The 24,970-nt window shown below is 53.6% G+C and overlaps 1 protein-coding gene across 1 annotated transcript in view; it reads left to right on the top strand.

Moving 5' to 3' along the window:
- Positions 1 to 813: 813 nt before the first annotated feature.
- GFRA1 (GDNF family receptor alpha 1) overlaps positions 814 to 24,970 on the top strand; it is a gene marked incomplete at its 5' end in the record, with an annotated part of 55,049 nt that continues 30,892 nt past the window's right edge. The window contains 3 exons of the mRNA XM_081104529.1: positions 814 to 934; positions 3,083 to 3,419; positions 24,842 to 24,951. Coding sequence (XP_080960655.1) covers positions 814 to 934; positions 3,083 to 3,419; positions 24,842 to 24,951 — 568 coding nt within the window. The remainder of the gene's footprint in view (positions 935 to 3,082; positions 3,420 to 24,841; positions 24,952 to 24,970) is intronic.

The following is a 24,970-nucleotide window of genomic DNA, read 5'->3' as shown; positions in this document are numbered from 1 at the left end:
CTTAATATAAGGGATGATATTGTTTGCTGAAGCTAGATTGGTGCTTATGCTCAGTAGGTGGTACCCTGTTTCAGCATGAATTCTTTTGGGTTGGCAGGCTTATCTAACTGGGCGCCATGCGACGACTTAATTCATCTGCCATTTTTCTCCATTTAAATGCACATGAACTGCTTATTCATGTCACTGGCTACATCATTTAAGTGTTAACTTCACCTCTGTGCCTCTATTCTTTTCTTTCTAAAGAGTGTACACAGTATAAGTTGCATGCAGCAAATTGTGTACCAACATCCAGCCTTATAGGCCTAATCTAGCTTATGTATAGTTTGGATATATTAATTTATTTTAGGTTATAATAAAAATGCATAATTTAGAAATCTAGCAAACTGTAGACCTTGAAGAATATATACTCAGCTGGTGTGGCTCAGTGGATGAACGTTGACTTATGAACCAGGAGGTCACGGTTCAAGTCCTGGTCAGAGCACATGCCCAGGTTGCAGGCTTGGTCCCCAGGGGGGGGCGTGCAGGAAGCAGCCGATCAATGATTCTCTCATCATTGATGTTTCTACCTCTCCTTCCCTCCCCCTTCCTCTCTGAAATTAATAAAAACATATTCTTAAAAAAAAAAAAAAGACTAGAAATCACTGTTGCTCATGGGCCCAACAGCACAGCATGAGAAGTCTCAAAAGAAGACACGGCTAGAAGTGACACCAAAGCCCAGAGGTCCTAATGATCTTGTCAGGGCATCTGGTGAACATTTCAGTCCTGAGTGTGAAAACGAAGGACCCAGGGAGAGGCCGGTTCAGGAAGGTCACGATGGAGAACGTGCACCAGGTGTGCTTGTTAAACCATCAAGGGACGCCCACGCCGCTGCTGGCTTCCTGCGCAGCTCGGCTCACGTGGAAGGGGCTGAATGTCTTGCTTATTGCCTCCCACAGTCAGTGGTTGGCATCGGATGTCACGGGCGGAGACAGGAACCCGGAGCGTAGTAAAGTACTGCCCGTGGTGCCAGGGTACACTTCTGTTTTCAGGTTTTTGCATTTCAGGTTTTCTTAAAGCAAGTCACATTGTCAGTACAACGGGGAGACGAGTGTTGGGCTTGCTGTGTGTGTCCTTTACTTACTCCCTTACTTAGACCCTTTTTTCATTGTAGTGAGAACATTTAACATGAGATACTCTCTCTTCACAGGTTTTTAAGTGCACAATATCAGATGGTTAAGTATAGGAACGATGTCATGCAGCCGATCCTCAGGTCTTGCATAACTGAGATTTTATACCTTTTCCATAGTAACTCCCCATTTCCCCTCCCCCACCCCAGCCTCTGGCAACTACCGTTCTATCCACTGCTTCCGTGAGCTTCCGTGGTTCAGATACCTCACGCGCGTGGAATCACACTGTGCTTGTTCTTCTGTGGCTGATTTATTTCACTTAGCGTAATGTCCTCAAGGCTCGCTTCTGGTATCGCGTACAGCAGGATTTCCTTCTTTTTTAAGGCTGCTTAGAATTCCACGTGCTCTTCAGATGTACACTAGATGCAGGGCTCCATCGTAGTCCCACCCAACCCTCCTGGACTCTTTCTCCTCTGTTGCCAATTCTCTTGTCATTTCCCAGATATCTTCATGGTCCCTGTTGACTGGATCATAAAGGGAATGAAAGAAGGTTCCCGAATGCAAGGAAGGGCTGAGGCCTGAGCAGGAACTAGCTGGGGGGGTCAAATCCCACAATTGTGTGGTGCTTTGCTGTCCCCCTGCTGTTTCCTGGGGGCTGCTATTACACCTTAGTATCGATTTTCCATGGACCACCTTATAATTAGGCGCTGGAATGTTTCCCACCACTTCCTCTCCCCATGGAAACCCCTGTATCATGATGACTGAGCTTAATTTCCCTTGTCCACTCATCTTTTTTTAAAAATATATATTTTTATTGATTTAAGAGAGAAAGGGAGAGGGGGAGATAGAAACATCAGGGATGAGAGAGAATCTTTGATTGGCTGCCTCTGGCACGCCCCCTCCCGGGTATTGAGCCTGCAAAACCCGTGCATGTGCCCTGACTGGGACTCGAACGGTGACCTCCTGGTTCATAGGTCGATGCTCAACCACGGAGCCACGCCAGCTGGGCTGTCCACTCATCTTTGAACTTTACCCATTGGGCGTGGCCCTGTCAGCCCACCAGCCATCACCCTGGTGGGCCCTGCCTCCACCAGGCTCTCTCTGCAGGCCACACGGCGGGCAGCCCCGCAGCAGGCAGCCCTGGTGCCTGGGAGCAGAGGGCTTGGGAAGAAGGCAGCATTCGTTTTGTGAGACTCCAAAGGCCTGTGGTTTGTAAGCCCATTGAAATCCCATCCAACATATCAGCCAGGTTTTCCTAATCTGCAGCCTCAGTGCTCGAGGAGCCCGCTCGAGGAGTTCTGTAGGTGGTAATTGAGGTTTGTACGTTTTGAGGTAATTTATTCTGGTTTTCTTCCCGTGGCCTGTGAGCTAGAACTTAAATACAGCTTCTCTGTAGTGGTGTTTCTTCCTGTTTAGAGAGCCTAGCATAATATTTTGTCTTCTGGGCTCAAATAACCACGTAATTACTCGGTAATCATATAGTAATTAGCATGTACTATATGCATTTATTACATAATTATGTTCCTGGGGGATTGCATGGCAATTATACTTAGATTCAGCATATCATTTTATATACTGTGTAATGAACAAGTGTATAATTTGTTGCTTTTCGCTTTTATCCTGATTTCGGTTTACCAACCAGGAGTTGGAAACTTCTCCTCCTCTTGCCTTGTTTACTGTAATTGGGCAGGTGCACCAGCTCCTCCGGCCTCTCTCAATGCCTCCTGATTACACGGCAAGGAGAGTGCTGGGAGCTGGCGGTCCGCGGTGGGCTCCCAGCATCCGCACGCTTCATACCTGCTCCTGGTCCCGAACTCTTTAAGTTGTTAGCTTCCCAACACAGAGCCGGCCAGAGAGCTCCGCGCACCGCCGGGTAAACGCAAGGTCTCCCCGAAAACCCAGGAGGTGCTTTAATTAAAGCGAAGCAGCCAGGCTCCCCGCAAAGTGCTCACGCCCGCCTTTCTCTCCCTCCACAGTGGAGCACATCCCCAAAGGGAACAACTGCCTGGACGCCGCCAAGGCCTGCAACCTGGATGACACCTGCAAGAAGTACAGGTCCGCCTACATCACCCCGTGCACCACCAGCATGTCCAACGAGGTCTGCAACCGGCGCAAGTGCCACAAGGCCCTGAGGCAGTTCTTCGACAAGGTGCCGGCCAAGCACAGCTACGGGATGCTCTTCTGCTCCTGCAGGGACATCGCCTGCACCGAGCGGCGGCGGCAGACCATCGTGCCCGTGTGCTCCTACGAGGAGAGGGAGAAGCCCAACTGTTTGAACCTGCAGGACTCCTGCAAGACAAATTACATCTGCAGGTAGGCGGCGGGGCGGCCGGCCGGGAGATGAATGAGGTGGCAGGGAGGGCCGCTGCGGCTGTGGCTGTGGCTATGGCCGAGCTCGAGCGAGGGGAGGGCCGGGCCGGCATTGGAGAGATTGGCCAGGAACTGACCCCTGTGTCTGACACATGGTCCTTCAAAAGCCAGTCAGGTGATTGCTGTGCTGGGAAGGTTCCCAGTTTACCCTGGGGGAGCTTCAGGAATGAGGCAAATACCACTGTGCTTAGCAAACAGGGAGGGCCCCCCCCCCCCCCCGAGCCAGGTGAGCCTGAAGGCACATGCCCACTCCACAGCCCTGAGACGCTGCCAGGAGTCCCCAGGGGTTAAGTAAGTCAGGGGAGGGGTGGGCTGGAGATACGGAGGCTCATGGCCATCGAGGTCGGAACACTGGGGAGACCAGAGTGAGAGGGTTTGAGCTGCATCTGAGCCCTGAAGAGAGTTCCAGGATCCCTGAGTCTGTTCTGGGCCACCCGTCATCGATGTGGGCCAAAGGAGCAGGCCTCTTCCTGCTTGGCCATGCTCCCAGGTCCCGCCTCCATCAGACACGTGCTAAGCTGGGCCCTGGTGTTGAAAACCATCGCTTCCTTGCCCTTTGTGCCACTTTCTGCTTTGATGTTTGAAGGAGTGCCTGAAGATGGCCTCTTGTGTTTTTGTGGTTGCTTTGTTTTGGAAGCAATAGAGAATAGGTAGAGGGAGAGAGAAGGTCTCTTTCCCGCTACTCTCACTCGCCCCCAGCGGTCTCTATCAGCAGCGTGATGTGTGTCCTTCCAGAGTTTAGGACTGAGTCCCGCTGCTCATGGAGCAAGTAGATTTTGGAAGCAGAGACTTGGCTTTGCAGCCTCAGGCGATGCTGGTGCCACACTCGGGTGCGAAGGCCGGTGCAGGGCTGGAGGTTCAGAGGGGGCATCCCATTGGCAACACCTGGGCTCCGTCCCCAGTGTAGAGCCAAGAGCCCTCCAACGCCGCCTCTGACAAAATCGCATGCACCCAGCAGACGCTCACAGTGGACAGGTGCGTGAGGGTGTGCGATGTGCCTGGTTTCTTACCGATGCCCCAGTTCTAAAGAGCAGGAAAGAGAAGACTGATACTTTGAGGATGCTGGTGAACTGAGTTTCTGGTTAATTATTTCATTTTGGTAGAATGGGACCCCCCCCCCCCGTCTTTCCTTAAACTCGCTGTAAGAGGGACCAAAGCAAAAGAGAAGCAGAACCGTCGCATGCTGAAGATTTTCAGAGTCATGTCCCTCTTCTTTTATTATTATTTTTAAAATTGGAAGCAGGTGACCTGCTACATGAGGCAGAGCTCAGGTGACCACATGGGTCTTGGGGAGGAGTCAGGTGTTTCTACAGAGCAGCTTCCCCAAGGGCTCTTTCTCCCTTCCACGCCCTGTTCCATTGAGTCCCTCTTAGTTGCCAGCTGGGGTCTGGATGTCTATGCTGAAGGGTCCCGAGGAAGAGGCAGGGCCCCCCCACAGCTCTGACCTGGGAAGCCAGTCAACCAGGGAGCCATAGAACTACCCCCCAACCCCCCACCGTGCCACAGGAGATGGACGTGGTGAGGAACAGGACACGGGGTGGGGGTGGGGGGTGGAACAGGCAGGAGCTTGCTCAGGTGTAGGATGTCATGGAGCAGAGTCCAGGAGACTCCTCTTCTGGAGACCTTGGGTCTGAAACCCAAGTTCCTGGGCCAAGTTCAGTCTATGAACAGAAGGGCTCCCTCTTCTAGGAGCAGGACTGGGTTTCCAGGGTCTCCCTTGGCTTGGAGCCAGACAGCTCTCTCTGCCCCTACAGTTGTTACCCTGTTCCTTGGTGGCTCCAAGCAGCTGTGTAGGGAGCAGTGGGTGCGCCTTTCGCCCAAGGGGCAATGCTGGGAGGCGGTGGAGGGGAGGGGGGAGCCTTTTCATCGTGCACACGAAGTCTGGGGGAGGTCCCCAACGTCCCCTGCACGGGCTGGAAGCCCACCCTGAGGGCTGCATTGGCAGTACCTGGCCTGCTCCTCCAAAAACAGAGACTCCTCAGCGGGTTGGTGTGAATTTATCAAATCAGATTGCTTTCCCGCTTAGCTGTAGTGAGAAAGAGTGGGGAGCTTGGGAACTTGGGGTGTTTTGGGGAGTTGGCAAGAGGAACCTGCAGATAATGGGGTGATTTGGGTGCTGTTTTGGGGGCGCAGACTGACCTGGTAGGAAGGTTCCAGGGACCGTGTGTGTGGAGAGACAGCCCTGATAGGATAGTGGCCGCGGCTGATGGGGCAGAAATGAACAGGGGGCAGCCCTCGCCTGATAACCGCCTGGCTGGCCGCCCCAAGGTGGGCACGTGACAGTGGCCACCCTGCAGAGGGGCGAAGGTCAGCGGGACTGGAAGGTCGGCTGGGGGCGGTCTTTGTGCTGCTGCCTCATCTCTGGCTGGAGGAGGAACCGGATCCTGGACTATTGGGGGCCCTACCAGGTGAAATTGGCCTTGGTGTGATTGATGGGTTTCATATCCTATCTTGAGTCTTCCCCACGAAGGGGAATCTGGGACTTCCCCCGGTGTTACCTGTTGTCATTTATCCCATGATTGCTTTCCAGAGCCGGGACTTCAGACTCCTGATTACCCCCTCCCTGTTGGTTGTGGTCAATGTAATTTAAGCTGCTAGGTAGCCTTGCAGTGTTTGCTTCGATCAGATTTTATTCATCTTGTCTTTAATTTTATCCTTTATCCCATCCCCCCTTCAATCCATCTCGGTGAGATCCCTGCCAGCAGCAGCTGGTCCCCCTGGAGCTGGGCTTCCGTGGGGTTTTACCTTCAGGCGCCCTGACCCAGCCCCATCCAGAGGGAGGGGTGCGGCTGAAGGGATGATTTCAGGGTTAACTTGCATCGCCCAAAGCGGAAAGGGTGGCAGGAGGGAGCATCACTTCCTAAAAACCACATTCTTCGAAAGCTCACACTTGCAAATGCTCCATTTCCATCTCCACGCCAGTGACTAGCAGAGAGCTGCTCAGGCTCATTAAAACTTGCCGCACTTCATGTTTCCCCGCTCTCAGCACACAGGCGTGCTTCCCCGAGGGTCTGACCGTGCCTGTCTCTCTCCTGCCTGGTGCCTTCAAACAGAGGAGATGCAACTTTAGCTTTTCCTTTTGACTCGTGCTGCTTTCTTCGCTCCCTTTTAGGGAAGCTGACAGGCTCCTTTCCTCGTGCGGTGTTTGGGGAGCCGGAGAACGTGATGGGCCGGGCCTCAGAGCTTGTCTGGAGAAAATCAGGCGCGGAGGTATTATTAGAAGGGGGTGATGGAATTTAAAAGCCTCCCATTCCTCCCCTGAAGCACAGTGTCTCCCTTGCCGCTGTTCTTCTGGTTGCTTTCTTAGTGCCTGCAAAGATGTCAGGCCTGAGTGTGGCCATAAAGGAAGCATAAACCTTTATTCCTGATACGTGTTGCTATCTATACATAATTTAAACCTATGCCTTACCTCGTTTCCCCCGAACTCGGATATCCTATATAAGCGCAGCCCTTGAGCGCTGGCTCGGGGTGCTGCAAATATGTTCATATCTCTTTTATTTGTCTAATGAATCACTCAGATGTCTCAGCTATTTTTTTTTAACTTAATCCTTATACAAGGATGTTTTATGATTTTTAGAGAGGGAGGAAGGGAGAGAGAGAGAGGGAGAGAGAAACATTGATGTGAAAGAGAAACATCAATTAGTTGCCTCTGGTATTCAACCCAAATGGGGATCGAACTTACAACCCAGGTATGTGCCCTGACCGCGAATCGAATCCATGGTATGTGGTATGACACTCCAACCAGCTGAGCCACCGGGCCAGCACTCTGCTATTTTTTATTGCCAAGATGTCTAGCGTCTTCCTCTTGAGCATGGCCCTTCCAGTTTTCATGTGAGAATTACAATGTTATACGCCAAAACCCATGAACGGTGCGGTGTCAGTGTTGGAAGCAGCCAGGAGGATGCTTGGTGGGTCAGTGGCTGAGCCCTTCTTGGCTCTTCTCTGCATTTGCAGCAGAGTTGCTGCATCCTTGGGCTCCAGAGTAACAATTCTTAGTCCATACTCAGCTGTAGCCCCCATTTCTCAAAGCATGACCTTTGCCCTGGGGCCTGGGGGCTGAGGGGTTCCAGCCAGAAGCAGCCCTCCAACTTGCACACATTGTATTCCCAGGCGCTCTCTTTCCTGGCAGTGCATCGAGGTGGAACTGAATAGTGTATTTGTTTGCTGGCCAGCCCTTTCCCCCTCCCTCCCTCCCTCCCTCCCTCCCTCCCTCCCTCCCTCCCTCCCTCCCTCCCTTCCTTCCTTCCTTCCTTCCTTCCTTCCTTCCTTCTTTCCTTCTGTTCTTCCCTCCATTCTTCCTTCCTATTGTAAGAACACTTAACTTGAGATCTACCCTCTCTTAGCAGATTTTTAAGCGCACAATGCATTATTGTTGTCTGTAGGCAGGACGTTGTACAGCCAATCTCTAGAACTTACCTTTCATAATGGAAACTTTATCCCCATTGATCAGCAACTCCCCACTTCCCCTCCCCTCTGCCCCCGGCACCCACAATTCTCTTCTCCATGGCCATGCATTTGACCATTTTAGATGCCTCATGCAAGTGGAACCGTGCAGCACTGTTCCTTCTGTGACTGGCCCAGTTGACTTAGCATAGTCTTCAGGTTCATCCACGTGGTTGCGTAGAGCAAGATTTTCCTTCTGTTTCAAGGCTACAGCACTGCTTGGGCAAGGATATCTCCTTTCCTCTAGAAAGATTCTGATGATGCTGAACCTCAAAAGGGAAGGGACCAGAGCCCATGTGCCCTCTGAGCCCAAGGCTTTCCTGGCCCTGCTGGTACCCGGCCTCTGTGCCCCCATAGTTTCTAGGAGAGGTGGCTTTCATCAGGTCACCAAGTATATGGTTCTACTTTTCCCCAGGGACTGAGGGCCCTATCATTATATCCCAGACATCTGAGGGTCTTGTTTTCTTTAGTTTTAGCAGAACCAAGAAGGCTCCAAAAGCATTTGAAATGTTCTGAATTCTGCCCTAACCGGCCCCACATTTTCCACGCTGAGGCCGACCTTTGCACCTTAGAGGAAATGTGTTGCGTTAACCAGGACAATTGGGGAAACATGTCACCAGAGCATTTCTGCTCCAGGCACTCACTTGGTCTGACAGAGTTAGGGCAGCTTTAAAAGGTGAGGAATGTGTTTTATTTGCCTGGGACCAGCCCCTTTCTCACACAGTAAACTGTGGATCTTGGCGATCAAGGTCACCCTCCATCTCCTGGCTAAATCCCCGAGCTGAGAGCTGGATTCTCCCATCACTGTATCCGGGCTGGTCTCGCCGTGCAGCAAGTGCAGGGGAGAGTGTCTCCGAGGATAATGAATGCCCAAAACTAGATGGGTAGATTAATTTGGCATTTAATTTTATTTTACCCTGATTCATTCACAAATGGAAATCGGCAATTAGACAATGCAAACCTTTGAACCGTGGAAGGAAAGTTTCGGGAGGATGAGAAAACACAAGTCAGACATTTTCCAGTTCATTTGAGCAGTTTTCCTTTCACGTGATTACATGGGTGTCTTTAGCAGTGTGTTCAGAGAGCCGGGCGGCTCGATTTTAATGCCTTCCACCTGCGTGAGCTGCTTGCCACCCAGCCTCTGCGCTGGGGGTCCCCGGGCCCCTGCGTGGGTTGCAGAGGGTTTATCGGGGGCCCAGGAGGAGAGCAAGGATGGCCTCTGACCTCTGCGGCCGCCTCTTCTTCCTTGGCCCGGGCAGGCGGCAGGCGGAGGAGCATGCTTCTTGTCGCCTCTTCCTGCCTCCAGCCCCGCCCCGGGGTGAGATGGGACCTGAGGCCTGTAGCAGCAGCTGAGCAGTGGAGGAGGGAGCTCGCCACCTCCCCGCTGGCAGGGTAACCTGACTTGAATCAGGCGGGGGCCTGCTTCAACCTGCTCCGGCTTGTGGCCTCCGAGCTCCCTCCTTATCTCTCCTTTGGCAGAGGCCGGTGTAAAGCCTTTGTCTGTTCCTGCTGGAGCCTGTCGCTTACCAAACGCTTATCTACATTTACTCCGATTCCCCGCTCTCCAGCCGCCCCTGCGCTGCACCTGCCCGTGCTCAGAGTCTCTGCCTCGTCCTCCTCGCTCCTTCCTTCACCCGCCCGCATCCTCAGCAAAGGCACCTTTGCCACTGCTGGCCCTGAGTCAGAAAGACTCAGACTCCCTCCCCTCCCCTCCCCTCCCCTCCCCTGCCCTCTTTACTGTTGAGAGTAATAGAGATATCCCTCTTTTTTCCCCCATTTCCCCCCTCCACCCCAGGCCTTCAGCACACTATTGTCTGTGTCCGTAGGTTATGCATATATGCATATAAGGATTTTGGTTAATCCACCCCCTTCCCAGCCCCTTCCCTCTGAGATTTGTCAGTCTGTCTTTACACTGGGACGTTCTGTGCAAAGATGGGGTCCTGGCACCAGAGCTGTGTTACTGTCCTTCAGTATGAAAGTGGGTGGAAAGGAGCAGTTTGGATCCACCCAGAAAGCCCAAACAGAGCGCCCCATGTTTTTGGGGGGTCAGAGGTGTCCTAGTGGAGGGTCAGGAGCCAGACTCAGATCCAGCCTCGGAGACTGAGAAACAGGGAAAGTCAAGTCGAAGGCAGGTGCTTCGTGTTGGGGGTGGGGGTGGGGTGGGATGCAGTGATGGGGGTGGGACTTCAACAAAGCCAACAGGGAACAGAATCTCAGGATTAAAGGGTGGAGGGCATCATTAAAGGGCATCAGTGTCAGTCACTCACAGGGCAGGCAGAGGACCTCTGAGTGACACAGGACTTAATCACGCAGGAAATTCATCTATCCCTCCATCCCTGCATACACTCCTTCCTCCATCCCTCCCATCCCCCCACCTCCCATCTCCCATCCCCCCATCCCCCCATCCCCTCACTCCCCCATCCCCCCACCCCCCATACCCCCATCCATTCCTCCATCTCTTCATCCCTGCATCCATCTATCTGTCATCAATCCATCCATCATTCATCCCCCATCGATCCATCGATCAGCTGCCCGCGGTTCTTATGCCAGGAATAAGGACCTGCTTCTCACCTACAGGCAGAGAGGTAGGCGGGCACACACCATCATGACAACCTGGAGTGGCCCTGCGGTCAGGAAGGTACAAAGCGCTTGGGGAGAACAGCCAGCTCAGCCCGGCGGCCAGCAAGGCTTCCTGCAGAAGCTGCCATCTGAGCTGGGCTGGAAGGATGGGTGACAGGGGCGGGCGCCGCTGTGGCGGGAGCGGGACCCAGGCCCAGGGCTGTGGGTGTGAGGAATGCGCATGCATGGGAGGTAAAACAACACCCAGGCGCTGGGTTTTGACGGTGAGCAGCACTGGCTATGCAGCTCACAACTGTCATCTCGCATTAGCCCAGCCGCCCAGCACGGGGACAACCGGCGGAGTGACGAGCCCAGCGGTGCCCGCTCCCACGTGGAGCATTTGGGAATCAGCCTGGTCTTGCTAACTCTGAAACCCGGGTTCTGTCACCATTTCCAAACGATTGCCGTTCGTGACAAGAATACAATGTTCTTACACGGCTCAGGCTTTCCGCCTCTAGTTCCAGACAGGCAGGATGAGGGTCCCGGCCAGGCTTGGAATCGACCCCCTCCCGGCTCAGCAGCCAGACAGCCTCGGCTGGGAGGCAGTTTCCACAGAGTTAGGACGTAGTGTCCATCGGAACCTCTCAGCCTCCTTTAAAAGGAAAAACTGCTCAGATAATACATGCTCCTACTTTACCTAATTTCCTTTTGAGCACTCTTTCCTTGTTATAGAGTGGTTTCTCTGTGACAGCTTAGTAATTGCAAGAGTCCTTTCTACAAATAGGAAAAGGTCCTCCCGGTGGTTTTTTATTATTATTACGAAGGCAGTCACGTTTATTGAGCATAGTCTGTTTGACTCCAAGGGCCCTAGATGTGTAAGTCGTGTGCTCTTTTCCCAGGCGCACGCCCCCCGCACTCCCCCCCCCCCCCCGCCGCCCCCGCTTATTACCTGGCTGGACCCCCGGACTCCCTGCTGAACCATCACTGGAATTCAGAGTCCTCAGGCCTCAGCTACCCCAAGGCGGCCGATGCAAGGGGCCTGGCTGTGGATCCCACGGGAGACGGATTCTTTGCTGTCACAGAGTGACAACCAACTCAGAATAACCCATGGTTGTGTCACCCGGTTGGGGTCATTAGGTGTTTGCCTTCCTACCTCTCCTTGCCCCGCAGCCAGTTCATTACTCACAGGAAAGCCTCTGTTTTGTGGATTTTGCGTTGAGTGCGGTGCCGGTCAAAGGTTGGGGGGAAGAGGGGAGACCTGTACTCATTCCCAGAAGTGGGAATAGGTTGAGGGAGGGGGACCTGAAGGGGGTCTCTGGGACCCTAGACTCAGACCCCCTGGCGTAAGACTATGGGTCGCTGATGGATCCCCTACCCCGCTTTTCCTCTGCACAGGGACCCCTCTGCTCTGCCCAGTGGCTGTTTCATGTACTTGGACCCATGAAGTGCACAGGCAGGGAGACCTAGCTTCCCCGTCAAGCCTAGACCTAAACTTAGATTTTAGGATCTCTCTTTTTTTTTTAAATTTCAAAGGTAGGGGTTGCTTCTGTTTCATACTGCTCAAATGTGTTTTATCCACTGAGCAAGGAATGGGTCAAAGAATGGGGAGCAGGGAGACCCCAGTATTCCTAGGAGGCTGCCTCCTCATCCAGACAACAGCCTGTGGGGTCCCAAGGGCACCGAACTCCGGCCAGCACCCACAGCCTGCCACCCTCAGGGGCTGGGTGGTTGTCATGTCTAATTAATGCTCAGGTCTTAGCCAAGCTCTGAGTTCAGCTCCACCCAGGGAGACCCCAGGCCCCTCCCAGATGGTACCCCAAGTTAGTTATCCTGCAGTCACGTCGGCGTTTCCACTTCCGTGGGCATTTCCAACTCAGTGAATGGGAAATCGCGCTGTCATTTTCCAAAGCAATTAATTACGCAGAAAATGTGGCCTCCAAGAAAAGCAGGGATTTAAGAAGCACCCATGTGAGAAGCACCGCCCCGAGCTGGAGCTGGGATTTTGTTTCTCCTTCCCCGATCGATCGCCGTCAGTGTGTTTGTGAGTGAGGCGGGCCCGGTTGGCACCTTGGTTTGGCTGTTCTAGAACGGGGGCAGCTCGAGGCCTCCGTTTCACGTCCATAAATGGAGGCAATGACTGCATCGTCATGGGGCAGCTGCGAGGGCTAAATGCAGCATTAGCACTGGGCCTGCCACCTCACACAGGACACAGTCTGTCCCGTTTCTCCCTCGCCCTTCCCACAGGGTTTCTCTTAGGGGACAGAGAAAACTTAAGATTCCAAACGTAGCATTTAGCCCCCAGTGGCAGGCGGAGACCGTCAGCGTAGTCTTTGTGGGCGGAGCGGGCAGGTTCTTACGGATTCACACTTGTGGGCACCCACGGCTTCAAGCAGCGTGTGGAAATGTCACCCTGCGGGGTGAGGCCAGCTGCTAAGCCTCACACTTCAGCATTTGTAGAGTCTGTAGCATTAGGGAAAACGGGGGGGACGGAGGCGCGTGCAGACAAAGTCCAGAGGTGCTTGGAGCGTGTGTCACCTCAAGACCATTCTGTGCAGAATAGACGGCCATTGACACACCACACACAGGAAGGCGTGAAGGGGGCTGCCCATGGGACGCTGGGCCTGGAGTCCCCGATTCACTATTGTTTAAACTGAGTAGGCAGTGGGGGGACCGCTGGCAGCCTCGGGGGCATGGGCCTTGTGGGTGACCCCGAGTAACCGTGAAGAGAGGCGTCTGGGAGGTGCTGTGTCTGAGTCAGTGATGTGCGCTCCCCAGCAAAGGGCAGCCACTGACTCAGGCACCTTCCTCCCCGCCGGGTGGTTCTGTGCTGTGACTCACCCGACCACCGGTTAGGACGAGAGCCACAGCCGGGGGCAGCGTGGCTGGTTGTACAGGACTCAGGGGCCCCAAATCCGCTGAGCCAGGGACAATGTGGCAGGGATGTGGGGATGACGGCGATGGTGACGAGGAGGAGGATGGGGAAAGCAACATTTGTGTTTGACATTTACTGTGTGCCAGGTACTGTGCTGAGCACTTCCCAGCAGCCCTGGGAGTGGGGGCGGTCATGGCGCTCCCCATCTCACCGATGACGAGGTGAGACCCTGAACAGCGTCTGCAGGCATCCGAGTGATACCGCTGGAATGCAAACCCAGAGGTGTCTGCAGAGCCCGGGTTCCGGACACGGGGCTGCCTACTTCCGGTGCAAAGTGTGTGGATCTCGCTGGTCCCTCACTTTTTGGGAGAAAATAACTTTAAAAAGACTTAAATGGCTCCGTTTACTTATGCAGTTAAGAATTAAACTGGTTGGCTTTAGCATTGCTGTCACATCTGCAATAAACTTAGGGGATGTTCTGGTAAAAATAACGAAGCAAACAGACCCTAAGATCACCAGCTTGGGATGGCATGGTTGCGGGGACAGTTCGTTATTAACATGGATTCGGGGAACCATGCGGACCATGTCAGACAGCCCCACTGCCCTGCAGAAAAATCGGGGGTCGTGTAGTTTTCATAGCCGGGAGCTTTAGGGTAAAGTGCAGAACAGCGAGGCACGAGGTGAGGGGGTGGGAAGGTGCTGTTGAGAAGAGGATGTGGAGCGTGAGAAGGGATTACAAAGCAGGGCTATGGATTTTCTGAAAAGGGGAGGATTATCACCTGGCACTGGGATGAGTGAGATATTCTGTGGATGTATAACCCCCCAGTTCCCGGTCTCCCGAGCGAGAGCCCACCTAGGAAGGAAGGGATGAGGGACCAGCTGTTGGCTGAGCTCCAAGCCTCTGTTGACCTTAGAACAACTTGGCTGGAAGAGAAGCGACCGGGTGTATATTTACTGTTGAGCATACTTTTCCTTAGGGCGTCTGCAACCCTATTAAAGGTGAATAGGGGGTGTTATTTTCATATGTTTCTGCTTAAAGTCTGTTTGGGCAAGTGGAGGCTGCTAGCCAGTCGGACATCCACTGCTTCCCCCCGCCCTCCCCGCAAACACACAGAAACTCGGCCCCTTTAATGTCCCAAAGGTAAATTAACATTCCGATGAGTTTGGGGCTTGGGGCCACACCTACCTCAGAGATATTAGTGCTTATCCTTTGGGGATGGGGGTAAGGGGAGGGAGTTTTCCCAAATGACTCAAGTGAAGAGTATCACTTTAATTGTTCGTCCTCTGGGAACTCCCCGAGAAGCAACGTTTGACTGAAGGAGGCCAGGCAGCATTTGGGGTAATTTCTAGATGTACCCGTGTTTCCCTAAAGTAATTAGACTTCGTTTCCTCTGGCTGTAAAGGTCATGATGCGAACGGTTGCCTTTTCCCCTCCCTCATTCCTTGGCTCAGGGCCCCTCCCTCCATCTTCAAAATCAGCAAAGGCCATTCCAGCCTTTCTCACATCCCAGGGCTCTGCCTTCCTCGTCTCCCTCGCACTTTTAAGGGCCCTTGTGGTCACACTGGGCCCACCTGAGTAATCCAGCATAATCTCTCCACCTCAGGCTCACCACCACAATCTTACCTGCAGAGGCCCCTTTGTCATGAGAGAGTTAGGTTCCAGGGATTCCAGTGGAGACCTGGTCAGGAGCCATTGTTTTGTTACCCCCAGTCCGGTTTCTCCCGAGCATGTCTTGGTCTACGTGTTGGTGTGCCGTGAATCGTGGAACTCGTCATTTCCCCTGGCTTCCCAGAGGCTGTTAGAAGGCACAGAACCAAACGCATAGCTTTCCTGTAGCTGGGGGTTTGTGTGCGTTATCCGTGGCCACGGATTCCAATCCCGTTGATTTTTTACGTTGATTCTGTTGCATCAAAGCTACGCCGGAGTGCACCTCACACTTCTTTCTGAAGCAAGAGAGGGTCAGGGCATCAGTAATTCAATGGAGCCGTGCTGGGTGCCCTTCCCAGCCCAGGGTCCCTGAGCCGGCGACTCAGAGCATCTTAGGCTCCAGGAGGAATGGGGGCAGCTCCTGTCACTCACTCCTGAAGGTGGAGGTGCCTGCAGGATTCCCCACGAAATAAACCCACACCCTGTCGGGCTGGCTCTCCCGGTGAAAGACGTGTTGAACATCTAGATTTTTATTTCTCTTGGTGGCTCAGTGTCACACAACCCATCGCCCAAGTTGCGCTGCAGAAATAGCAACGCCGAATGGGATAAGATGTCCCCTTCAGGAGTTCCAGCGTATTTGTCCTCGGCTGCTACCCCATCAGAAAGCTATTGGAGAGTTTCAGCATCCCGAAAACCTCCCATGTCTTTTCTCCCTCCATTTCTTCCCATAAAAGCGAGCACTGCCAAAGCTAGGTTTCCACACTAATGGGCAGGCTGTAGCGTGGATAGTACAAACAGCTTTATTGACTTGGCGCCGCCGCGTAGGGTTGTTTGCAATGTTCCACGCTCCCATTATGACTTAGAGTCTGTGGAACCGGGGCATGCGGCTGTGCATGGGAAAGATGGGTTGGGGAGGGAGGAGGCCCTGGCCGAAGGGCCGCTCTGGGGCATCCGATCAGAGGCTGCCAAGAGCCCTTTCTAGGTTGGAATGGATGCCCTTGCCAACTACCATAACTTGCTTTTCACGTGTGCCACGCAGAGATGAGCTGTCTGGCCCGCCAGCCTCTGCTGATGTTGATTGACGGCTGTCAGTGTTTAGGCAAGGTGTCTGTGTGAGGGATGCCGAGGTGGATGGGATGCTGCCCCGGCCTTCCCTCAGGAGCCGCTGCAGTCTGATGTGATCAGAGAGCCTGAGGAAGCCGCCTGTCTCTGCCCCGTAGCCTGCTGTCACCAACCCTCACCCTGGAGGGACCCCAGGCAGGACGCATGGACGACAATGAGGCATGCCTCTTCCTGGGTCCCCACATTGCTTCCTCCCAGGAGCAGGGGCGGGGGGCGGGCGCTTTCTCACAGTCCTGGGGGCCAACCGCAGAGGGCAGTGACCACAGCCTCCAGGGACCCGCGTGCCTGGCCAGGAGCTGCCGAGGAGCCAGACGAGCCACGTGGTTGGGGTTCCTCAGGGCGAGTGGGGAGCGGGTGTTTGTTCAGTGGGGTGCGGCCTCTCAAGTATCAACATCGAGCCGAGCAGGGGTTTGGGGGAACAGGCATTGGCCTCTGCTTGGCCGCAGAGCCCTTCCCGGCCCAGGAGACAGGCATCAGGCGAGTCTCGAAGGCTTCGGAGACCTCAGGGTCCTCTTTCCCAGCACCGTGGGCTGCGGTCTGGCTGAGGCACCGAGAAACACGCCCATCGGCGAGGCTTTACTCATCCCAGCAGGAGTGGGGATCCCTGTGAAGGGCCGAGGAGCACACGGTGTGCGGGGCTTGGGGCCTCGGTGCGGGGGGCGTGGGAATGAGGCCTTTGCTCCTGAGTGGACATGTCCTCCCAGACGGCGGGAGGACCTGGGCTTTCTGAGGGGCGGCCTGAGCCCCCAGCTGCACAGCCTGCCCTCCCCCCCCACCCCCGGGGAAATGCTGGGCCTTTGCTCCGAGCAGCCAGTATGCGCAGCCCAAAGTGGGGAACGGCAAGGCCAGAAACCATCCCCTGCCAAATGGATCTGATAGAGGCCCCGGTTTGCCCACGGCTGCCTTGCAGATGTGCCCTCTCCCGGGAGGCTGGCGGGGAAGGAGGGTTAGGTAATTGACTGGACACAGAGAGAGGGAGGTCTGCTTTGTGTCACTGCAGCCGACAGTGACCGGACTGCGCTCCTGCTTCGTCGGCCCAGGTCTCATATTAGCAGCATGTTTTCCCAATTATTTTCATTCTGCATAAGAGATGAGCAGTATTAACAAACTTACTGACGTCTCGTCATTGTCAACCTATGCCTTTTCCCCCAGAACCCCTGAGGGGGGGAAAAATAGCTTTTCTTAAAACGCCTTTATTTGATGAGCTCACGCGACTGAGATGCTTTACTACGCCAGGCCACAGGGCCCCTGGCCTGGGACGTCTCAGATTCGTGCTGCTCAGAGTTGCCGACTTCAGCCACAGAGGTGTAGCCGGTAGGGAGTATGCAGTACAAGAGCCAGCAGACGATAGACGGAGATGTGTGTTTCTGTGTTTGGTGTGTGTTTTTTGTTGTTGTAGTTGCAAGGGCTTAACAGTGGGAGCTCCGGACCAGGGACTGGGGAGAAGAGATGGAGGGGTGGGAAGTAAGAGTTCATTGGGCAATGTGTTTTCTGGGTTCTGGGGAGGCGCTGGGTGTAACTGGCATTGAGGTCCTACAGCAGCCGTTGGAAACACGCACCCATTTCCGGGTGAAGAAACAGAGTTGGAGAAGTGAAATAGCTCCCTAAGGCGCAAGAGCCCGGAAGCCGGGCGGGACTGGGATGGGACACGGGTGTGCGCCACTGCGGGCCCGGCACCCTTTGCTCCCTCTCCCTGGCCCGCTGAGGAAGCTTTCAGGAGTGATAGAGGCTTGACTACCAAGACGCCAGCGCCCTCGTGCTCACACTGGGCTCCGAGAAAAATACTAGGGATTTCTTACACAAGCAGATTAATCAGGGCATCCTGTCCCAAGGCCCCGGGCTTCTCCTGTGTGGGCAGTGGTTGGGCCCAGAGACCCTTAGTAAAGGGGAACCTCGTTCGATAGACTCATCGCTCTCTTTTAAAAAAAATATATATTTTTTTATTGATTTCAGAGAGGGAGGGAGGGAGAGAGAGAGAGAGAGAGAGAGAGAGAGAGAGAGAGAGAGAGATGAGAAAGAATCATTGATCGGCCGCCTCCTGCATGCCCTCTACTGGGAATACAGCCCACATCCCGGGCATGTGCCCTGACTGGGAATCCAACCGTGACCTCCTGGTTTATAGGTCTACGCTCAACCACTGAGCCACGCCGGCCGGTCCATCCGCACCATGCGGCCCCTATTGTGCTCCTGCGTTTTGTTCAAAGTGCTCCTTGAGGCTAAGTCAGCGCAACGTTAGGAAGAAGGCTCTGACGAACAGTCTGGTCAAATAGTGGCAGAGGGAGAGTGATGAGATGTTTGATGACTTAAAATCCCAGATAACAACGCCTTCCAGGGCTGAGTCATGGGCATTGGCAGTTCCTCGCAGGGAGGGCCATGTGGCACCACCACCGTGTACGTGGCTCTAGGCAGGGCCTTAACCTCTTCGGCCCTGAGCTTGTAGGTGCGATGAGGGCATCTTCTAGAAAAATCGTGGTTTCTATACTCCAAGGAACCCCAATGCCATGACTCACATCATATGTAACAGCAGAATGCAACCATGGATGAGAGAAATGATAACGCTTTGAAAGCAAGTGGGTTTTTTTCTCCCCAAGTAGCTTCGAGTGTCCCATAGGCCAGCGGTCGCCAACCTTTCGGACCTCAGGGACCACCGCTGCCATAGACCATATTTCTGAAGTGGGAGGGAAATCCAAGAGCTTAACGAATGAAGCAACATGTTTAGGAACTCTGGTTAATTAGTGTCAGAGCCCGGACCGCATCCAGGAGCTCACGGGCTGAGTCCACGGCTCCGTTCCACCAGGCACTCGGCGTGTGTCCAAGTGCGGGGCTTGTCCTGAGAAGACGTGGAAGGCATCAGGGTCATCCAGGAGGAGTTAAGCTGGCATGTCTGGGAAGGTTTTCACCTGTTCGCACTTTTCCTAAAATGTTAGAAAATCCGTAGTAAATGGTGGCCCCCCCGCTGTCAAAGGCCCCTCTGCTGTTTGAGGAGACGCTCCTCCATGTTATCGTTATAATCGCTTTTCTGCTTCCAGTGGGCAGCGCGCTCCCTTTAACGTGGGATTTCCTGCATCAGCCACGGTGTCCTCTTCCACAGGTTCCCCGAGGCCAGCGTGGTGTGGGCGGCCTGTGGCTCCTCTCTAAGCGTGGGGACCCTTCCCTTTCAGAGGGAGATAGGTTTGTCCATGAGTAACTATTCATTTCATTTTCGTTTTGTCCCAGAAAAACCATCGTGTTCATCGCTGCTGTCGTCATGGAGATTTCATGTCTCCTGAAGAAGCCCCATTGTGGGTCTTCTTTGTGAATGCCACGCTGGATGTGGAAGCGTTCTGGCTTGGGTCGCTGCAGCCCCGGTGGGGAAGCCATTCAAACCGGCTGCGGCGTGATTCCTCACCCCGGGCGGGCAGGGGGAAGCGTGCAGAGGGGCTGGCCTGGATGGTGGGGGTAGGAGGTAGCTGGGGCTCAGGCTGTGATTGCTAATTGGACAGATAAAGATCTGGGTCCTAACAACCTACGAGGGCAGTGGTTCTCAACCTTCTGGCCCTTTAAATACAGTTCCTCATGTTGTGACCCAACCATAAAATTATTTTCGTTGCTACTTCATAACTGTAATGTTGCTACTGTGATGAATCGTCATGTAAATATCTGATCTGCAGGATGGTCTTAGGCGACCCCTGTGAAAGGGTCGTTCGACCGCCAAAGGGGTCGCGACCCACAGGTTGAGAACCACTGTACTAGAGACACTTGGCTCTCCACAGCACCGTGAACCCAGCACGATCCACCCCAGCCCTCTACGTTCCTTGCAGACCTGTCCTCCGTGTCTGCCCCCACAGCACCACTGTCTCCCGAGGTGTCCATGCCCTGATTCTGCGCCCCCCCTTTTCCAGTCTTGACTTCTGTTCAAGCGATGCCCACCCCTCAGTGCATCCTTTCTTCCTCCCCTTACGACCCCCAGTTCTTCCCGTTGGTTCACCGCTGGCAGCAGCCTCCTGAGTAGCCATTCTCCCGTCCTGGGCCAGTTTCCTGCTCTCCCTGTCGCTGCTAGAACAGTGATGTCACAGAGTCGGCACTAAGCAAATCTTTGCTGAACCATTGAGAGATGAAAGAGGCTTCCTCATATGCAAATCAGATCTTGTTGCTTCTCTGTGTAAAATCCTTCAGTGGCTTCCACTGCTTTTCAAGTCAAGTCCAAACTCTTGGGTCTGTCATTCAAGGCTCTTTGCAGCCTCACCGGGCGGGGGCCATCTCCCGTCACTCAGCATTTGCACCCTGTGCCCTGCCATCCCCAGCGAATGACAGACTGTTTTCTGGATGGTGCTTGTGTGAAAGGTGGTGATGGACAAGGATCTCCGGCTCTGTAATCGGATTCAATAGGGTCCCATTCCAGCTCTACCTCCGGGAAGGTGTTACTTATCCCCTCGCTGCCTCAGTTTCTTCATCTGTAAAATGGTGCTCATGGTATCACTTACTAAGGCTGTTGTAAGAATCAGATGTGTGAATACAGCACTTAGATCAGTGCCTGGCACGTACAAACACCACATTATGGTTACCCTGAGGTGATTATGAGTGTGGTTACTTCATCCTATGCCTCTTCCTTCTGCCTGGAATACCTTCCTCCACCATGCCCCGTAGGCTCTAAACATCCTCCAAGTCTCAGGCCCAGTGCCACGGCCTCTCTGAAGCCAGCTTGTGTAGCTGCGTCATATTATACGCTTAAGCTGTGGGGATCAGAATGTGTGGTTTTAAATCCTGCTTCTAGCCCTGACCAGTGTGGCTCAGTTGGTTGGGCATTGTCCCGTGCACCATTTCTATTCACACGCCCAAGTTACGGGCTCCATCCCAGGTAGGGAGCATGCAGGAGGCAATCAATCAATGTTTCACTCTCACATGGATGTTTCTCTCTCCCCTTCTCCCTTCCAGTTTCTCTAAAAATCAGTTAAGAAAAGATTTTAAATCCTGCTTCCTACGGCTATTTTTCTCTAGTCCAGGGGTAGGGAACATTTTTTCTGCCACTGGCCATTCGGATGTTTATAACATCCTTTGCGGGCCATACAGAATTATCAACTTAAAAATTAGCCGCTATGTTTATTCAAACATTTAATTAGCTCATGCCTTGGCAGGGCCAGACCAAATGATGGCTCAGGCCTTATACGTTCCCCACCCCTGCTCTAGTCTAAACTTGCTAGGCTGTGGTATTCTTATCTATAAAATTAGGGGAGTGAAACAATAGTCCCTACGTTGTTAGAGTTGTTGGGAAAAAATATAGTGTGCAAAGACATACCTGGCATATACTAAGTACTTCATTCATGTTAGCATTTTTTATTAGCAGCCTTTCTTATTTTTTTTTCTTATCAAGAGCTAGCCACTGTATCATTATAACCTTTCCACATGTTTCTCTCAGCTTCTAGACTGCGAGTTATTGGAGTTCAGGGACAGGGAACTTATCATTAGATCACAACACTTGACACATCATTCTGTCAATGGAATGGACATGAATTCAGCTGCTTTGTCAATATGTGGAACCGTCTGCCCATGTTACTTTAAGAGATTTCAGGGTGGGGGCACATTTGCAATATAGAGATTTTGTAATCTATACCTGAAACCTATATGACTCTGTTAATCAATGTCGCCCCAATAAACTTTAATTTAAAAAACATATGAAAAGAAAGAAAAAAGGAGATTTCAGAGCACTGTGAAGGAAGAGCTGGTAAGGGAAGGAAGTACCTCTGGGGGAGGATTATTTCCGACCTTTGGAAGGTACTGAAAACCGGAAGTTAATTGGAGCTACACCATTTCCTTTGGGCCAGAGGTGTCTGGGGATGGGAGAGGACATCTGCCCAGCCAGGGCAGGAACTGACTCCCCAGCCATGACTCATGTTTTATGGGTGGATTGACAATATCATATACTGGTTCTTAAACAGGGTTGTGCTGGGAAATATTTAAAAACTCTTCTCCCAGAACAACACCAAGCCCTAGTTTGTGGTGTGTGCTGATTACTGTGGTGTAAATATTCCCACCGAGGCCGCTTACAAGCTACCACTGCAATTCCTCACGAAATTCCTGAAAATGTACCCGTCGGCCAGTAATGAGTGGGCTCCATCACGCGGCTGTGTAAACTTCTTCAGTTTTTGTCTCTGTAGAATGCGATCCTATACTGTGATCCTGTCTCCAAACAGAAATGTCCCGGGCAGCTGGGTACAATTGTGAAGGGACCGTGGGAATGGCAGTGTTTTAGTGAAGCTGCCTGCGTTCACCGTTACCTTGAAACTCCCACCCCCTCTGCTGGCTGTGCTTGTCTGAGGGCCAGGATCGGTGCTGCTGATCTTCTCTCCAACACCAGGCTGCCCAGCATTCTGCTCGGAGCAGTACATACAGTTTTATCCTCTGGATCGGGATTGTGCCCGGTGCGGCAGACTGACTCAATTAGCCTTTCGTTCCAGAGTCCAATTGTGAGTCAATTCTGAGGTTGTTAAGCAAAATGAGTCTGGTGGCAGTCGCCTCGCGCTGAGGGACAGTCATCCACATCACGGGGCCGTTCGGTTAATAATAGTCTCCTCGAGAGACCACCAGAAGCGGGAGACATGTAGACAGAGCGACCTTTCATCCGTCTGGAGGTGGGGGGCGGGGGGCGCAGGGCTGCCAGGTCAGAGAGCCAATCGATCAGGTGGTGTGCACAGCGGGAGCCGGAGCTGCCTGCCCCGCAGTTGGCTTTTGCAAAGTTAGAAGCCCGGGACGGCGAGATCATTAACTTTCACGACCAGGAAAATACTTCTGAAATTAACACTCCGTCCAAGCTGGATGCCGTTGGAGCCAGCGGGGTGAGCCTGGGCCACCTCCGGGGATTTCCTCCGAAAAATAAATCCTTTAGCCAGGCTCCAGGAAACGGCCAGGGTCTGTGCTCTCCAGTGTGTTCAATTAGAGGCAGAACACGCCAGCGAGGCTCAGGCTGCGGGGAGAGAGCCAGGCGCGCCCACCTGCGTGCCTGAGTCTCAGATGGAGGGTTTTGTCGAGTCACTTAGCTTTAGCACGTGGCCCTGCTGGGAAGCCACATAACGGGCCCCGCAGAGAGGGTCAGGTGCCGTGCAAAGACAATAAAGCTGAGCTCCAGCACCTGCCCGGGGGGATCCACAGCGATGGAACCAGGCCCACAACATACGGGAGCGCACAGATCGGCACAGGTGGGTGGGAGGGGGGGGAAACAGACACGCCTTGTTTACAAGGGTCCAAGGAGCGGCCAGTCCCCCAGGAACACTGCGCAGCCTCTGCCGTGTGCTGGGAACCTTTCGATCCCCTGCTCCTTAAAGCCCGCCTGTGGTAAAGGGACACAGATGTGCTTCCGGCGGGCCTGGGACAGACCTTGGTGGTCATCCCACATCCTGCCTTGCTCGGTCTGCTCGTACAAGATGCTAAGTAAACACAGTTGCTTGGGTGGAAAGAAGTGAAAGCAGCACTGGGTGTGTGGGCTGCCCACGCGGGGGCAGCGAAGGCGAAGCAAGCGGAGACAACCGGTCATTGTCGGCCGTAATCGCCGGAGAATTTCAGTTCTCTGGCGGCCCATTGTGTTCTGCACATGGATGCAGAGCTGCTGTCTGCTGAGATGACCTCAGAGGGCCCAGCTCAGGCAGGACTTCTCCAACAATATCCTCTTCAGACTGAAAAACAGCCAGTGGGTCACCAAGAGGCCTCTCCGCCCCCTTCTCCTCCCCCAGACCAGAGTGTCTGTGGCCCCTCTCCACGCTGGGTCTCTGCGACTTCACCAGCACCCAGCGCATCCGGGGGTGGGGGTGGGGGGCTGGCTGGCCCCCAGGGAGTCCCCAGATTGCAGACTTGCTGCATTTTGATCAGTAGACCCCCGCCCCCCCTCCACCCCGGCACCACCTCCACCTCCAGCAGACGCACCACCCCCAGGGAGAGAGAGTGAAACCAGGGCCTTTCCCTTCAGGTGCAGGAAGGCAAGCTCTCCCCATGGCCACTTGGCTGGAAGAATCCCTGTCCCCCCACCCACCCCCCCATCCCCGGGCTGGTGGGTGAGTGATGACTTACAGGACAGATACGAGGAATTTTAACGCCAGTAGGAATTTCGGGAACAGATGGGCTGCAGGAACCTATTTTGATGCCAGGGACAGGGTTCTGTGTCAAGTAAATATTTTTCCAGTGTGGATCTCCGGTGAGGCTGTAGGGAAGCAGATTTCCTCAAGATGCAAATGAGTCAAGTTAGAAATAAATATTGAATGGAAACTGCAATGCAGCTTAGTTTCTGCAGTTGTGGGCCCCCAAGACTTCCCGCAGATAAGCCGCTGCCGCCGCCCAGGTGGGCGATGGAGAGAAGGGGGATGTACGGGAGAGGTTGCTCTCATTCTCAGACTTCGCGTTTTCTGTATTTTTTTTTGGGGGGGGGGCGGGGTGGAAAACGCGTAACCACAAAGGAATCAAGCAAAGTTATGTCTGTCCAGAGGCTTGGGATATTATTTTAAAAATATATGATTATTGATTTCAGAGAGGAAGGGAGAGAGAGATAGAAGCATCAGTGATGAGAGAGCATCGTAGATCAGCTGCTTCCTGCACACCCCACACTGGGGAATGAACCTGAAACCCGGGCCTGTGCCCTGACCGGGAATCGAACCCTGACCTCCTGGTTCATAGGTTGATGCTCAACCCCTGGGTCATGCAGGCCGGGCGAGGCTCGGGCTATTTTAAAGCACCTTCCCCCCTCTCTTCCTAACCCAGATCTCGCCTGGCGGATTTTTTCACCAACTGCCAGCCGGAGTCCAGGTCTGCCAGCAGCTGCCTGAAGGAAAACTACGCTGACTGCCTCCTCGCCTACTCCGGGCTCATTGGTAAGATGGGGAGGAGCAA

This window comes from Myotis nattereri (assembly GCF_964212035.1).
Source record: "Myotis nattereri genome assembly, chromosome: 13".
Taxonomy (NCBI): domain Eukaryota; kingdom Metazoa; phylum Chordata; class Mammalia; order Chiroptera; family Vespertilionidae; genus Myotis; species Myotis nattereri.
This window is presented reverse-complemented; position numbering and strand designations above follow the sequence as displayed.